The sequence below is a fragment of the Acomys minous genome, assembly GCF_964271855.1.
Source record: "Acomys minous genome assembly, chromosome: 9".
In the NCBI taxonomy this organism is placed as follows: domain Eukaryota; kingdom Metazoa; phylum Chordata; class Mammalia; order Rodentia; family Muridae; genus Acomys; species Acomys minous.
The window spans coordinates 91,968,627-91,984,004 of record NC_140490.1 but is presented as its reverse complement, the minus strand read 5'-3'; the positions used below and the strand labels follow the sequence as shown (position 1 = coordinate 91,984,004).

The window sequence follows — 15,378 nt, the reverse complement described above, 5'->3', positions numbered from 1 at the left end:
AGAGTTCTTCTGTGAGGGGCAAGCACAGATAAGGTGACCTTATGGGGAGAGCTCCCAGAATGCCACGGGGCAGCCATGAATGCCCTAGAATGTGGTTATCAATTTTGTGTGTGATGACTCTTGGCAAGGCCAGGGAGCTTGCCCATTCACAGAGCAACAAATCTAAGCAGGCTATTACAGGGACAGGTCCCCTTGAAACAGCAGCATGGACACCTTGGGGTGGTTCTACAAGTTTCCTGGCATGGGCCAGACCCTGCTGGAACCTTCAGGGCTTAGGGGTAAGGAACCCTGCCAAAACTAGAGGAGGAGTTTGCATCTTTCTGACTCTAAAAATTGGTTAAGAATGCTTCTGTTAGGACTGGAGAGATGGCTCAGAGGTTAAGAGCACTGGCTGCTCTTCCAAAGGTCCTGAGGTCATTTCCCAGCAACCACATGGTGGCTCACAACCATCTATAATGAGATCTGGTGCCCTCATCTGGTGGGCAGGCACACATGCAGGCAGAATACTATATACATAATATATAGATAAATAAATAAATAAATAAATAAATCTTTAAGGGCTGGGCTCAGGCCTCTAATCCTAGCACTTGGGGAAGCAGAAGCAGGCAAATCATTATGAGTTTGAGGCCAGCCTGGTCTACAAAGCCAGTCCAGGACAGCTAAGGCTACACAGAGAAGCACTGTCTTGAGGAGGGGGGGGGGAAATACACTGAGAATGAGAGAAAAGTCTTTGATAGCTGTACATTGACAGGGGATTAATATCTAAAGTACCTCAAAACAAGAAAGAAAGAAAGAATGAGAGAGAGAGAGAGAGAGAGAGAGAGAACAAATGACCAATAAGTGTGCTGAAAAATGCTAACCTTCAGTATCCATCAGAGGGAGGGAGAAATCTAACAACTCAATCAGTTAGTGGGCTAATAAAACAAAGCATTCTCCAAACACAAAGGACAAATGGCCAGTAATCACAGGAAAGAATGCTTACCCATACTAGCCATCAGGGAAATGTAAAGTAAGGCAACAGTGAGATTCCAACTTACTCTATTCAGAGTCGCAGTCATTAAGAAAATGACTGGAGAGGCAGGTGGTGGCGGCGTGCACCTTTAATCCCAGCACTTGGGAGGCAGAGGCAGGCGGATTGCAGTGAATTCAAGGCCAGCCTGGTCTACAAAGTGAGTCCAGGACAGTCAAGGCTACACAGAGAGACCCTGTCTCAAAAAAAAAAAAAAAAGAAAGAAAACAAAAGAAAATGACAAGGAAAGAGGAAGGCAGATCTCTGTGAGTTTGAGGCCAGCCTGGTCTACACAGCAAGTTCTAGGACAGCAAAGGCTACATATTGAGACTCTGCCTTGCATAATGATGATGATGATGAAGAAGAAGAAGAAGATGATGATGATGATAATGATAATAATAATAATAATATGTTGATGAGGATATGGTTAAAAAAAGAACCCATATACAATTGCAGGTAGGAATACAAACCAGTCACCTCACTATGGAAATCACTATGAGGGTCCCTCATAAAGTTAAAGGAGTTCTACTATGTTACTCAACTGGACCACTTCCAGATATTTATCCAAAGAACTCCACATCCACATACCACACAGGTCTTTATACATCAATGTGAGTACAGCACAACTCACAATAGCTAAGCTATGGAAGTCACTTAGGGGTCCAGCCACAGAGTAACGAGAGAGAAACTGGTAAGGTCAGGGAGAGGGTGGTGGTGACACACCTCTAATCCCAGCACTCAGGAGGCAGAGGCAGGAAATCTCAGTGAGTTCAAGGCCAGTGTGATCTACATAGGAAGTTCCAGGCCATCCAGGGATCTATGGTGAGACTTTGTCTCCAGAAAAAATGAAAGTAGTATATATACACAAGGAAATGTTTTCCATCAAGTGAGAAAGAAGCTGAGGGTGTGGGATATATATGCAATGTATTATATATACATATATATAAAACACAGAACCATGTACAGTGAACATTAATAATGAAAACTTTGAGAAAAAAATCTAAAAAACAGAAAAAAGATTTTAAAAAATAGTATTAATCTGAAGTCCTGAGGTGCAAAATAAAAATGACATTGAAAATTGTCTGAATTGCTGGGCACAGTAGTACATGCCTGTTATCCCGACACTTGGAGAGGCAGAGGCAGGCAGATCTCTGAGTTCGAGGCCAGCCTGGTCTATAGAGTGAGTCCAGGACAGTCAATGCTACACAGAGAAACCCTGTCTCAAAAAAAGAGAAAGAAAAAGGAAGGAAGGAAGGAAGTTGTCAAGATCAACATGGAGTCACATTTGTCAAACCTAACAACTAAATAATAAGGCCACGAGGATGTGAGGGAAGAGACGTGGAGCATACATGCCTGATAACACGAACCGTTGCAACAGACTGCTGGAAACACAACCTGCACAAAGACCACCGCAATTTCATCCTGAAAACACTTGTGCAGGATCTCTGCCCATCAATTGCCTGGCAACTTTGAAGAGATGCCGCCCTTCTTATTCACTCTGTGGCCAAGCTTAATTGGTTCAAACCGATTCTGTAAATCTCCCTCTAGTAGCCCTTAAACTGTCCCCTGGCCTCCATCTCTTTGAACACACATAGTTTCATCTTTGAAAATGTGTTAGTTTCACTTGCAGTGCTTCCTGATTGTCCCAAATGAACCGTAATGATGCTTCAAAGGGTTTACTCTTTCTCCCTTCCCCTCACCCTCCGCACCCTTTCCTCTCCTCTTCTCTCTGTTCTTTAGGGTGACAAGACATCAACTCCCGAACACTTGCGTGTTTGCTTATGTAAGAGATAAAACACATTGTTGCAGGGCCCAAAGAATTGGCCCAAAAGCCACCTGAAGGCACCTGAGCCTGGTGCAGGTGAGGCGAGGGACTACAGAGTCATTCCTCCTGCAGCAGCGGCTGGAGGCAGTTGACTGCAGAAGTGGCCAACACAGAGCACCAGACAGCAATGGTGCCTTGATCCCTATACCGATAGTGTGTATGAAGTGGCCTCCCAGGACCTGGAACAGAGTCTGCAGTTTGCCAGGATGCTCCTTCAGAATGTTCCATGAGAAGACTTCAACCTCAGGGTGTCTTCTCTTCCTTCCTGCCTCCCCTTTCCCATTCTCTCTCTCTCTCTCTCTCTCTCTCTCTCTCTCTCTCTCTCTCTCTCTCTCTTTCTCTCTCTCTCTCTCCTTTCCTTCTTTCCTCTGTCCATCACGTCTCACTTTCCTCCATCTACTACCAGTGCTAACCTACGAGGGGCCAGAGGTTACACTAGGTTCTTAAACTACTTGAAGAAGCTGAATACAACAGAGACTTCAGTGGGAAAGGGGAAGAGGATGAGAGGATGATGGGGGGGTGTGAAAATGATTAAAATTCTTTATGCACATGTATGAAACTGGTGAAGAATTGAAAAGAGGGAGGCAAGGGGCAAACGTAAATGGTGTAGGGTTTAAAAACAATAAAATGGTTTCCTCAAGAAGCCAGAAGCATGTGGAGGAGGAGCCAGCCAGCAAAATAAATAATTTACATGCAGTAAACTCTGGTGGAGAATACAGCAGAAGACAGGAACGGTCATGTTAGCAGTTAACCTTTGACCTGAAGCTCTGGAGTATAACAATAAAAACAGGGCATTTTTGATGAGATCTTTACTGGATATCAGGCAGTGCTCTACGCCTTCATAATACATTCGTGTACCACAAGGCAGTGTTCCGTTCCGTGGTGATCTCACGGGATTAAAATGGAGCCAAAAGCTTCCTGTATCTTACCGGCATTGTGACTGTTGTAACACACAAGGCATCGCTTGTGTGTTTAGGGTGAGGTCAGTGTAAACCAGCCAACCAAATGTCCAGCTTTATATAGGCATAGCATACGTGACTGTGTACAACATATAGACATCAATGGGGACAATAAAGGTCTATGCTACTGTTTCATGAGTTTACACTGTACTTTCTGCTTTGGTTTATTTCTCTGCCAGGCTGGGTATTAAACCCAGGGTCACATATATTCAAGGCGAAAGCACCCCAGCTAAGCTGCACCCAGATCATGTGCTTACTCTACTACTTTGAATAGTTCCTTTAGAATGTACACTTACACTTGTAAAATGTGCTTCTCCTTATTAAAATGAATGAATGAATGAATGAATGAATAATGTACCATGACACTGGCACTTTGCTAGTCTAGGGGTGACCTCATTCATACCGTAGCTTCATGTCTCATGATTACTGCATCTCAAATGCACCAAGAAGCCAGAGGGCCAGCAAGATGGCTTAGCAGATAAAGGCGCCTGTCAGCAAGGCGTGTTGGCTCAATTTTCTTAACAGATATATTTTATTAGGAACTTATCAACCGAGAGTACTTCATTTATAACCTGACTAACCTAAACAATAGGAAAAGAAGGTTAAAGAATACAATAACAAAACCGTAAGGATATCAGTTCTAAGGAATGATTCTCCTGGCATAATCAGCAGGATTTATTCTGCTGGGACCTGGAGAAAGCAAAACCTGGAACCTCAGCCGGAGCCGGAGCCGGAGCCCTGAAGCCTTCCCTCGAGCGGTTCTCTCTAGGAGTGTCTCGAAGTGAAGCAACGAACAGCCAAAACTATCCCAAGTCTCTAAGGGCTTTCTCTCTTGTTTCTGGCTCATTTACATATCTCCTCCCAGTCTGTTCACAGGATCTTTTCAGCTGGCAACAATCAAGCTGCCGCATGAGGTGGTTTGCCTTCTAGTGGATTAACCTCACCTGTTCTCTCACAAGACTGTTCCCCATCCCACACTTGGGATCGTAACAAAAACAGGTTTATCTCTCCTTCAAATGTGGCCTGAGGTCCATCCCTGGGACCCACATAGTGGAAGGAAAGAACCAACTCTAGCAAGTTGTTCGTGTGTGCAAGGTGGCCACAGACACATAACCATGCATTTGAACATAAGATAAATCAGAATGCTGTCTAGGCAGTCACCAGAGCCAATTTTCTCTTCTTCCTGGGCACATGGCTAAAATGCATTTCCTAGACTCCTGGTAAGTGGAACCAAGTGTGACTGAATCCCAGCTGATGGGATATAAGCAGGCACCATTCGTAGCCCGGTCTATTAAATCTTCTGTGCCTGCCCCTCTGGTGTCTCTGGAAGCACATGTTGAAAACAGTTGCCTCTTCATTCCTTTGGGCTTCAAGCTAAGAAGGGTATACCTGGTAATTCACTTGGCCCAAAATAAGGGTCTCACTATATAGCTCTGGCTGTCCTGGAACTGACTGTAGACCAGGCTGTTCTAGAACTCACAGAGATCTGCCTGCCTCCACCTCCCAAGTGCTGGGATTAAAGCATGGGCTACCACACCCAGTTTAGGAATGTACTTTTGAGTAGTCTGCAGTAATTAATACATGCACATATGAAGAAGCAGCAGATTACTAGAGAAATGAATGGTGTCCTATACATATAAAAAAACCCCATCTATCAGGCTTTGGGGGCTTTTTCCTTGGCCCACTGGACCACTTCCATTTGTGTGGTCTTGCCTTTCCCTTTGCTAATAATCAATTTCTATTCCACACCTAGCTTAAAAGGCATGACTTTTCCTCCATCTCTCCTCCAGGTGGCTGCCAGAATCTTCCCATACCTGGCACTACGTTTCTGTTTCTTTCTCTCCCCATCTTCCTCCCCGTCGGGTCCCCATCTCTGTTTGAGAAATGGAATCACTATGTAGACCAGGATGGCCTTGAAGTCTGTGTCTGTCCCCTGAGTGCTGGGATTAAAGGCATTCACCACCACGCCTTGTTATTTTTCTCTTAAATGCTGATAAAATTGTCCTTGAGCTTCAAAAAAAAAAGTAAGTTTATCTAGTACTGGGGCTACGGCTTGGTGGATAAATCACTTGCTTTGCCCATGTGGGCACTGGAATTTGGATTCCAGAAAGACGGGTGAAAAGCCAGGTGGGCAAAGACAGAGGATCCTAGGGCAAGCTGGGTAACCAGACCAGAGACCATGGCTCAAGCCAGACATAGTAGTGGGTGCCATTAATCCCAGCACTCTGGAGGCAGAGGCAGAGGAATCTCAGAGTTTGAGGTCAAGCTCAACCTGATCTACAGAGCAAGTTCCAGGACAGCCAGGGCTACACAGAGAAACCCGTGTGTGTGTGTGTGTGTGTGTGTGTGTGTGTGTGTGTGTGTGTGTGTGTGTGTGAATCTTTGGCCTATGAAAGCACATGCACAAACATTTATATGCACCCCTACTTGCAGACACATGAGCTCACACATACCAACATCTACAACACCTATGTACACCCCACTATACACAGGAAAACTCATGCAAAAAAAAAATAAGCTTATCCTCACCCTATCTTCAGGAAGTCTGGTAAATTCTTTTTAAGATAAGTTTGATGGTTTGTAAGTGCAATACAAAGGATGCTGCAGCAGGAGGTTATGAGCTTGAGGCCATCCTGGACCACATATACAGACCCTGTTGAGAAAAAAAGAAAAAGGAAGAAAAGAAAGGCAGACAGAGATGGAACAGCAGGTAGGTGTAGCTTGGGTTGAGCAGTGGGGGTACCCAAGGGTCATATTCCTGAGTTATAGGAAGCAGTGTGATCTTCCTGAGAGGTTGCTGGCTGTGTGCAGGTCGCTGGACTGTGAAGGAGCAGGCTGAGCACTTAAGGGACCTGTTTAATTCAAGTGCTCAGTGAACTGATGGAAAGGCAAGTTTCAGTCACCACCACTTGTTTTCAGTCCCGTTGCTTCAGAGCAGTGAGCTCCCCACACCCCTCCCCCCAACTTTTGGATTTTAGTTAATTCTAGGTGTAGTCAAGTAACATCACACTATACAAGCATACGGAATAGAGTTTGGATCCCCAGCATCCACGTAGATGTCAGTCTGCCTGTACTCTTAAGCACTCAGGAGGCAGAGATTGGGGATCCCCAGAACATGTTGGCTACTAGACTAGCTGAATTGGTGAGCTACAGTTTCACTGGAGAGACCGTGCTGCAACATGGAAAAAGATGAAGAAGACACCTTGCATCAATCTCTGGCTTCCACTCTCTCAAGTATATGAAAAAAATATATATAGATGCTAACATAGCTGACATTCTTTCCCTCAAGAGGCATGATGTATGTCTGTTCTTAAATTTGGTGAGTGCTGACTATCATGGAGTGGTGTTGGGGGTTGGGTATATATTCAAACGTTAAATACTTGCCCCCAAGATCTAGTTGCCACCCAGAAAAGTGCATTTGTACACCGGCCTTTGTTGTGTAAACCTTGCTCCCTAGATTAAGGGTGTTGGTTTATAAAAATAGTTATAAGCCTGTAATTGGGCAGAAAAGAAGTAGGCAGAGCTTAGGTTCCCCAGATGGGGACCATGAGGCAGGAGAGAGAAGGAGAGGAAGCCGGGGAGAAGGGAGTTGCCACGGGGCAGTATGGACCATGAACATGGTCCTGGCCCGCTGGAACAGAAGCAGCCCAAGAAGGAAAAATTATGGCAAGTAACTTGGGGTGTGTAGCTCGAAATAACAAAATAGTTTAGAGGGTTGATATCTGCCCAGCTCTAGTACCTTAAAGTTTATTATAAATCTAAAAGGTTTCTGTGTCTTTCATTGGAAACTAAATGGTCAGAAGTGGGGTAGAAAACTCAAATCATTATTAAAAGGCAAAGGGGGGCATAGAGAACCCCCCAAAATAGTTTTTGCTATATAGTATGGTGAAAATAAAGCAATATAATATCTAGGGTCGGTCCATAAAAAAAATCACGAAGCTTCTGCTTTCCTTGCTGAGAACATTAGTATATAAATAATGCCTCGCTGGGTGGTGGTGGCGGCAGCAGCACATGCCTTTAATTTCAGCACTTGGGAGGCAGAGGCAGGTGGATCGCTGTGAGTTCAAGCCCAGTCTGGTCTACAAAGCAAGTCCTGGACAGCCAAGGCTACACAGAAAGCCCTGTCTCTAAAAACCAATCAATCAATCAATCAATCAATCAATCAAGCCTCTATTGATCAGAACAGTTAATCAATTGGAAAGAACCGATGTAGGTTGCATGTGATAGAAGTGACACTCACACTTGCTTGAACACATTGGCTTACATTCCTGAAAAGTTCATCGGCAGATGCAGAGAGAGCTAGACGCCAAACATCTGTCACCTAGGTCTTGGTATCTCTCTCTGCGTACTGTACTCATCTGCAGTCATTCCCTCGTTCTCTTGCCGGTTGTCCCCATGAGCAACCTCAGGCTAATAACCTATTGTACTAGTCACGAAGCAGAAAGGGCCTTGTTTCCCAATAATTCAACTAACAAATTCTAGGAACAGTTTTCACTGAACTAATTTGGAGCACACACACAGGAAGACACACACATAAATACAGACACACATACACAGAGAGAGGGGGGGAGATCCTGAACAGATCCCATTTTACTCCACCTCACCACCCCCACCACCTCTGGGGATTATAATCTCACTGTCTCCATCTGGGCCACGTATTGAACCCCGGAGACAGGACAACCCTGCTATCATTGTAACTGCATGGATTGAGAATAAACAAATAGGGGTGGGGATCCAGAAAGAAAATGAAGAATAGAGAGTGTGCAACCCAATACAGGAAAACTAGGTAAAAAACCACACTTTGCATAATATTATTCCAGATTATTATTAATGGATTCAAGCTAAACAGTAAATTGACGACTGCTCAGCATTGTTTCTTCTACCCCACCTAGATAAATGGCTTAAGGACCAAAATTTAATTACATCTCTCTATCACGTTAAGTAGATAATAAGACCAAGTGGCTATAGACATCAAAGGAAGGGCTTCCAACAGTCCTAGGAGTAAGAGGATCTCTGGACTTTATCTCAAAGATTCCTGAGTTGTGCCCTTAAATCACATGAATCACAAACCTTTTTTTTTTCCTATTTTCTTTCTTCAAATCCTCTTGACTGGAGAGCTAGCAGAGTGCATGGGCTAAGAGTGCAGATTCTGAACACTGTCTGAAAAGGATGGGTACTAGCTCTGACTGCCCTTGGGGGTTAGTCAGGCTTTGCACACTTACCCGGTCTCCATGTCTCTTAGCTTTCCCATTGATAAATGAAGATAATACTCTTCCTACAGTGTAGGAAGAGTAAATGAGTCATTATATGCAAACCACTTGGAGCAGTGCCTGGGGCACAGAAAGAGCCAACTATTTATCTCTTGCAAAGATGAGCATGGTGCCAGGGCCTTTGAAGCCAGAGTAAGAAACTCTGGCATCGGCAAGCCAAAGCACATGACCTTGGCAGAAGTGCTTGTTTTCTCTGGGATTATTCCATTTCTTTATGTATGATATGATGGCAATTATATCTGTTTACTTTACATGGCTGTCATAAAGACCAGTGGAGGTAATGGATGCTGAATTATTTTTATCTATTTTTTGTTTGTTTTGTTTTGTTTTTCGAGACAGAGCCTCTCTGTGTAGCCTTGGCTGTCCTGGACTCGCTTTGTAGACCATGTTGGCCTTGAACTCACAGCGATCCACCTGCCTCTGCCTCCCAAGTGCTGGGATTAAAGGCATGTGCCACCACACCCAGCGGATGCTGAATTCTTTAGAAGCTCAAAGTCTTTTATAAGTAAGGAGTCTTAATAATATTAGTAAGACTTTGGAGTATTTGATTTGTGTATAATTAGGGCACATTTACACCTTACACTTTAACACAAAGAGTCATGAGGAAAAAACTGGGAAGTGGTGGTGCACACCTTTAATCCCAGCACTTGGGAGGCAGAGGCAGGCAGAACTCTATGAATTCTAAGGCCAGCCTTGTCTACAGAGCAAGTTCCAGGACAGCCAAGACTACACAGGGAAAAAAAAACTGTCATAAAAAGAAAGAAAGAAAGGAAGAATGGAAGGAAGGAAGGTAAAAGAAAAAGAAAAAAAATCCCGAGGAAAGAAAATCTACTCCCTCATGAAACGATGATGCTAAACCCAGTTCAAAAGCCATGAGACTTGTGTCATAGGGTGAGACGCCCAGTACTCCCATGGACTGACTTTGGCTACCATGGGAAGGGTACTAAACGGGAGCAAGGGCATCTGAATTGTAGTTCCCAACTCTGCTGTTGATCTTCCGTATCATCTTGAATAAATCGTTCTCTGAGTCTGTGCTTCCAGGGTCTGTAAAGTGATAACAGCATGTTGTACCCTGTAATTTCCTCTCCAGTCTCTGTAGTCTATGCACGAGGGGCCTCTGGTGACTCCTAAGGCAGAATGGGACCAAACCCCATCTCAGGGACTTAACCCTTAGATATTCCCCCCGTCATCTATTTTTGTGCAAATAGCTCTATGGTTCATTCTCTTTCTTTCTGTTGGGTTTCTGCGTGAATATTAATATATGCAATGTTTGTACAGATGCTTGTAACTCTATGACTATACGTCTTGTAGCAGACACGCTTCTGGGCATGAAGAGAGGTGGCCATTGAAGTTAAAATTCCCATTCGATCTCAGCAAAATAAGTTCTCTTAGAGTTTGTTTACAAATATGGTGTTTGGTTAACAGAAATATCCAAAAGTGTATGTCAAGCTTCACAGTGTTTTCCTCGCTCCAATTTCCGGCAATCCTATCCCAGGGACTTTGCATTTGACCCAGATCACCTTGTAGATACCCCAAGCCTCTATGGCAACACATCCAACTGTCTACTTAGGCTTTGTCTTGACTCTCTGAGATATGAGCACTTTAAAGCAAATATTTCTTGTTCAACCCCCATAGTAGACTCTCAGGAAATACTTCATCAAACAAATGTTAAATGGAGAAAAGTTATTAAATATTTTTAAAAACTGTACACATATATGTATATTATGCACACATATTACATATACTTAGGAGCTGTAGGGTCTAGCTCAGGGGTAGAGTTGTTTTCTAGTATGCAGGAACCCCTGGATTTGATTTCCCAGTCCCCGTATCAATAAACAAACTTAAAATCTGAACTTTGGAATCTGACTGTGAAAGACTGACACTTAAAAGCTGCACAACTTTGGTTTGTTTGTGTGCCAAAGGGGCTTAAAAACACATACACTTCACGCTTACCGTTTATAACAGGCATTACTGTAAATTATAGGTGGAAATAACTTTTGACAGTGCAGGGTAGGTAGCAAGGAATAGTTAATGTTATCTGATAGTGACTGTTACGGTTTCTTTTCCTAATAACAAGTTTTTCTTTTTTTTATTAATTTTTTCATACAATATTTTTTTATCACGTTTTTCTCTCTCCCAATTCCTCCCAGTTCCTCCCCACCCACTCAACTATACGGTCTTCTCTCTTTAAAATAATAAAAATGAAGCCGGGCGTGGTGGCGCACGCCTTTAATCCCAGCACTTGGGAGACAGAGGCAGGCGGATCTCTTTGAGTTCGAGGCCAGCCTGGTCTACAAAGCGAGTCCAGGACAGCCAAGGCTACACAGAGAAACCCTGTCTCGAAAAACCAAAAAAATAAAATAAAATAAAAACCAACAGACAAATGACTATGAGACAAAAACAAACAAACAAAATAACAGTGTATACACACACACACACACACACACACACACACACAACCACTGAGTTCGTTTTGTGTTCCGCAGGTTTTCAAGAAGCTGCAACCAGGAAGAGCACGCATGCTCGGCCCGCCTCTTCCGCCCACGTGACCGGCGCATCCCCCGTTTTCCAACATGGCGGCGCCCAGCGGCACGAGCTGCACGTGAGAAAGATCCAACAACCTAGCGCGCTGGGGAACTACCGTGTGTGAAACGCTTTCTCCTCCGTCCCGTTTGCGGGTCCCTTCCTGCGTTCCCGAGGCCGCCGCCGGCCCCTGCCCCGCCGCAGCCATGAAGACAAAGCCGCTTTCCCACAAGACAGAAAACACCTACCGGGTGAGCGCGGGCGTTCGGGGCCGGGAGCCGTGGGTCCTCTCGCCTCTCTGACTCGCTGGTAGCGCAGCTCCTGAGGCTGCAGAGTCAGGGCAAAGCCGACATCACTTGCCCCGCAGTCGGGCGAAAGTGGGCGATTATGCGAGTATTAGTAAACATGAGTAGTAAACTGCAGTTTCCGCCTCTTAACGAGAGATCTGGCCTGTCTTGTGGCTTTCCCTTCAGTCCAGGGTCAGATGTCTTGCCTCGGGAGATTGCCTGCAACCGTGTCTCCCCTTCTAACGTTAAAGACTGAGCTGAGGGGCCGTGGAGCGGGCGTGAGTGGCGAGTGACATCTGCTAGCTCCTCTAGTACTTTCTAATGTCCTACTGTAACCGAGTTCGTCTGTTAAAAAAAAAAAAAGAACACACTTGTTGCTATGACTTAGCGAGATCCTTGTATTTTTGGTGTGTATGAAATCTGAAAGGCGCCGCAGTTCTACTTGTCAGCGTTCGCCTGGATTCCGCGGTCTGCATGGAAATTTTATTTGAAAGACCATAGTGTAAGAGGTGGACCAGTTGGTAAAGTGCTTGACTAGCATTCTGGAAGACCTAGGTTGGATTCCCAGCACACCTACATCCTATAAACAAACAAACAAACAAACAAACAAAAACAGGTGTGGGTGGCCAGTGCCTGTTACCCCAAAAACTGGGGATATAGAGGCAGGAAGATCTGAAATTAAATTTAAAGCTCACCCTTGGCTACATGGCCAGTTCCAGGCCAACCTGGGTACATTTTTTAAAAAAAGACATAGACGAAATAGGTTTGCAAAAATGTAGAAGTATTTATTATCTTCAAGTAGTAATGGTGCGTTTGTTTAGAGTTCTTACGTTTACATTTTGTGTTTCTAAGTGATAATTCCCCTTATTTTAAAAACTGTTGCACGTTTTATGATCAATAAAAGCCACAAATCTGATGATGGCCATGATGAGCTGTGGGTACTGTTATTGGTGGTGACGGTCCCTAGACCCCTTAGGGCAGCTCTAAACATACTCCATTCAGATTATGATGTGGTTGTGGTACAGTGTACTCCAGCCGATATCAAAATGTGATAAGCATTAAGTGCTAACATGTCTTCAACATACTTTCCTTTGCAGTTTCTTACATTTGCTGAAAGACTGGGGAATGTAAACATTGATATCATTCACCGTATCGACAGAACTGCAAGCTATGATGAGGTAAGGATGTGGTGGCAGCAACCTTCAGATAGCTTTAAATTTGTCTCACTAATGTAAGGAAATTGTTTTTCAAGTCGTGTTTAATGTGCACGCAGCGATTTAGACCCGTGTTGTCTAATAAGGAAGCGACACATAGCAAATACATCTTCAGTTCGTGTTAAATTAAATTTAATTCACTAAAATCCTTAATAGCTATGTGTAGCTAGTTGGTATCCCACTAGAGAAATACCATACTGGATGGGGCGTGTCCATCCTTGCCTCAAGTTCAGTTGGGTGATGCTGTGTTACACAGTTGGCTTGACTTGATCCTCAGTTGGCCTTTGTTACTGAAAACTCTTCTCTTCTCACATATGTTGCAAGCAGGTCTACAGACCTATATGGATAAAGACAGAGACAGACAGATATATATATATATATATATATATATATATATATATATATTTTTTTTTTTTTTTTTTTTTTTTTTTTTTTTGTAAGCTCTGATTTTAAAGTGCTGTTAACGAAATGACTTTCTTGGAATTCAGTTTCTTCCTCTTTAAAAGGAAAGATCCTAGACTGAACAGTTTTCCAGTTCTAACTATTCCTGTCTGTCGTCTATGAAGAAGTATTTTCCTTTTTGCTACACCAAACTCTTAAGCTTCTGCCAGCTTTTTAAGGTCTTGTTAACGTAGGCGCCTTTAACTTGGGGTTCCCACCTTAGCTCTTCATCCGTGGCTAATCACATTCTGTACAGAGTCTTTGCATGCGTTGTCTTCTACCACTGCAGTATGCTAAGCGATATCGTCTAGGTCAGCATAAAATGTTTTGGGAACTCACAGCGAAGGGAGCCTTTTGAGGGTATCAGAAAGGATTGTCAACACATGATCTATATAAGATGGTACCTGAATTGAGTTTTGCTGTTTGTGAGGTTTTAGCATGGCAAGAGGACAAGGATGGCTCTTGAGGCTGAGGGGAAGTCTACACAGAGCACCGGAAGCTAGGAAATAGGTGTCACATTTAAGAGAGTATGAACCTGTTCAGTCTTCATAGACGTGCTCAGGGCGCATGTGTGTGTGGTGCCTGGCACGGTAGAGGAGCTAGAGAGCTAGGAAAGATCATAAAGAGTTCCTTATGCCCAGCGAGTTTGGATTTTATCCTGAAGCTCTAAGACTCTGTTCCAGAATTGTACACCGGGGTGAGTGGCATGATCAGGCTTACGAAGGAAAGAGCAAGATTTGAACTAGCTGTGAGGTTCTGATGGTCATCTAAAGGAGAAGTGATTATGATAGTGGCCACCAAAACAGAAGGACGGGATCAGGGATAGAAATTGTGACCTCGTGGATGTGTGGAAGGGGAGGGAATGGGTTAAGGTTTTTGGTTACAATAGCAGGATGGTGGAAGGTAGCACCCAGCGATACAGAATTGCGAAGGATTGTGAGTACATACTTGTGATTTCAGGGGAGGCTGTGGCAGGAAGATTGCAAATTCTAGGCCAGCCAGGACTACATAGCAAGGCGTTGCTATTCATGTGTACACACACGAACACTCTCTTACCAGAGATAGGAAAAGCATTAAATGTTATATGATGTGTTGTACCTGGGACCATGCAAATTATAGTACCCAGAGAGGAAGAGACGGTACCAGAAATTGTGCTAAATCTTAACGACTAGACCACCAGGGGACTCATTAAAAGACATTTGACTAGCAGGGTGTGCTAGTCACGCCTTTAATCCCAGCCCTTGGGAAGCAGAAGCAGGTGGATCTCTGAGATTGAGGCCAGCCTAGTCTACAGAGTGAGTTCCAGGACAGCCAAGGCTACATGGAGAAACTCTGTCTTGAAACAACAAAAAAGATATTCTAATTTGAAAAATGCTGAAGAATAACAGTAGGAAAATGTTCTTTATTTTCTGTAATTAAACCATTATGCTTTACTTATCCAATTATTGTATTAAGCTAATATATGTAGCTATTTTAATAAGAAAAACTAGGTACCAAGCAGTATATACTTAATATATAATATGCTTTTACCACACTGGGATGTGTCTTCAACATCCTTCTACTTAATGACAGCACAGTGGTTTTAACTTTTGTTGTTTTGTTGCTGGGGGTTGAACCGTGGCCTCATGCATGCTCAAGGTGCTGTCTACCGCTGAGCTGTTTCCTCCTCATCCTTGATTTAAAAAAATGTGATGGGAGGCCAGCCTGGTCTACAAAGTGAAGCCAAGATAGTCAAGGCTACACAGAGAAACCCTGTCTCGGGAAAAAAAAATGATGTGGGGAGTGTTGAGAGAGGGTTTCTCTGTGTAGCCCTGGCTGCCCTAAAACTCACTTTGTAGATCAGGCTGATC

At 43.8% G+C, this 15,378-nt stretch overlaps 1 protein-coding gene and 1 pseudogene across 2 annotated transcripts in view; both read left to right on the top strand.

The window, feature by feature from the left end:
- Positions 1 to 15,378, top strand: part of LOC311604996 (large ribosomal subunit protein eL29-like) — a 213,119-nt pseudogene that overhangs the window by 82,515 nt on the left and 115,226 nt on the right. The gene's annotated exons all lie outside the window — the stretch shown is intronic.
- Positions 11,588 to 15,378, top strand: part of UTP20 (UTP20 small subunit processome component) — an 86,961-nt gene continuing 83,170 nt past the window's right edge. The window contains exons 1-2 of the mRNA XM_084795271.1: positions 11,588 to 11,837; positions 12,971 to 13,051. Coding sequence (XP_084651397.1) covers positions 11,793 to 11,837; positions 12,971 to 13,051 — 126 coding nt within the window. The 5' untranslated portion in view covers positions 11,588 to 11,792. The remainder of the gene's footprint in view (positions 11,838 to 12,970; positions 13,052 to 15,378) is intronic.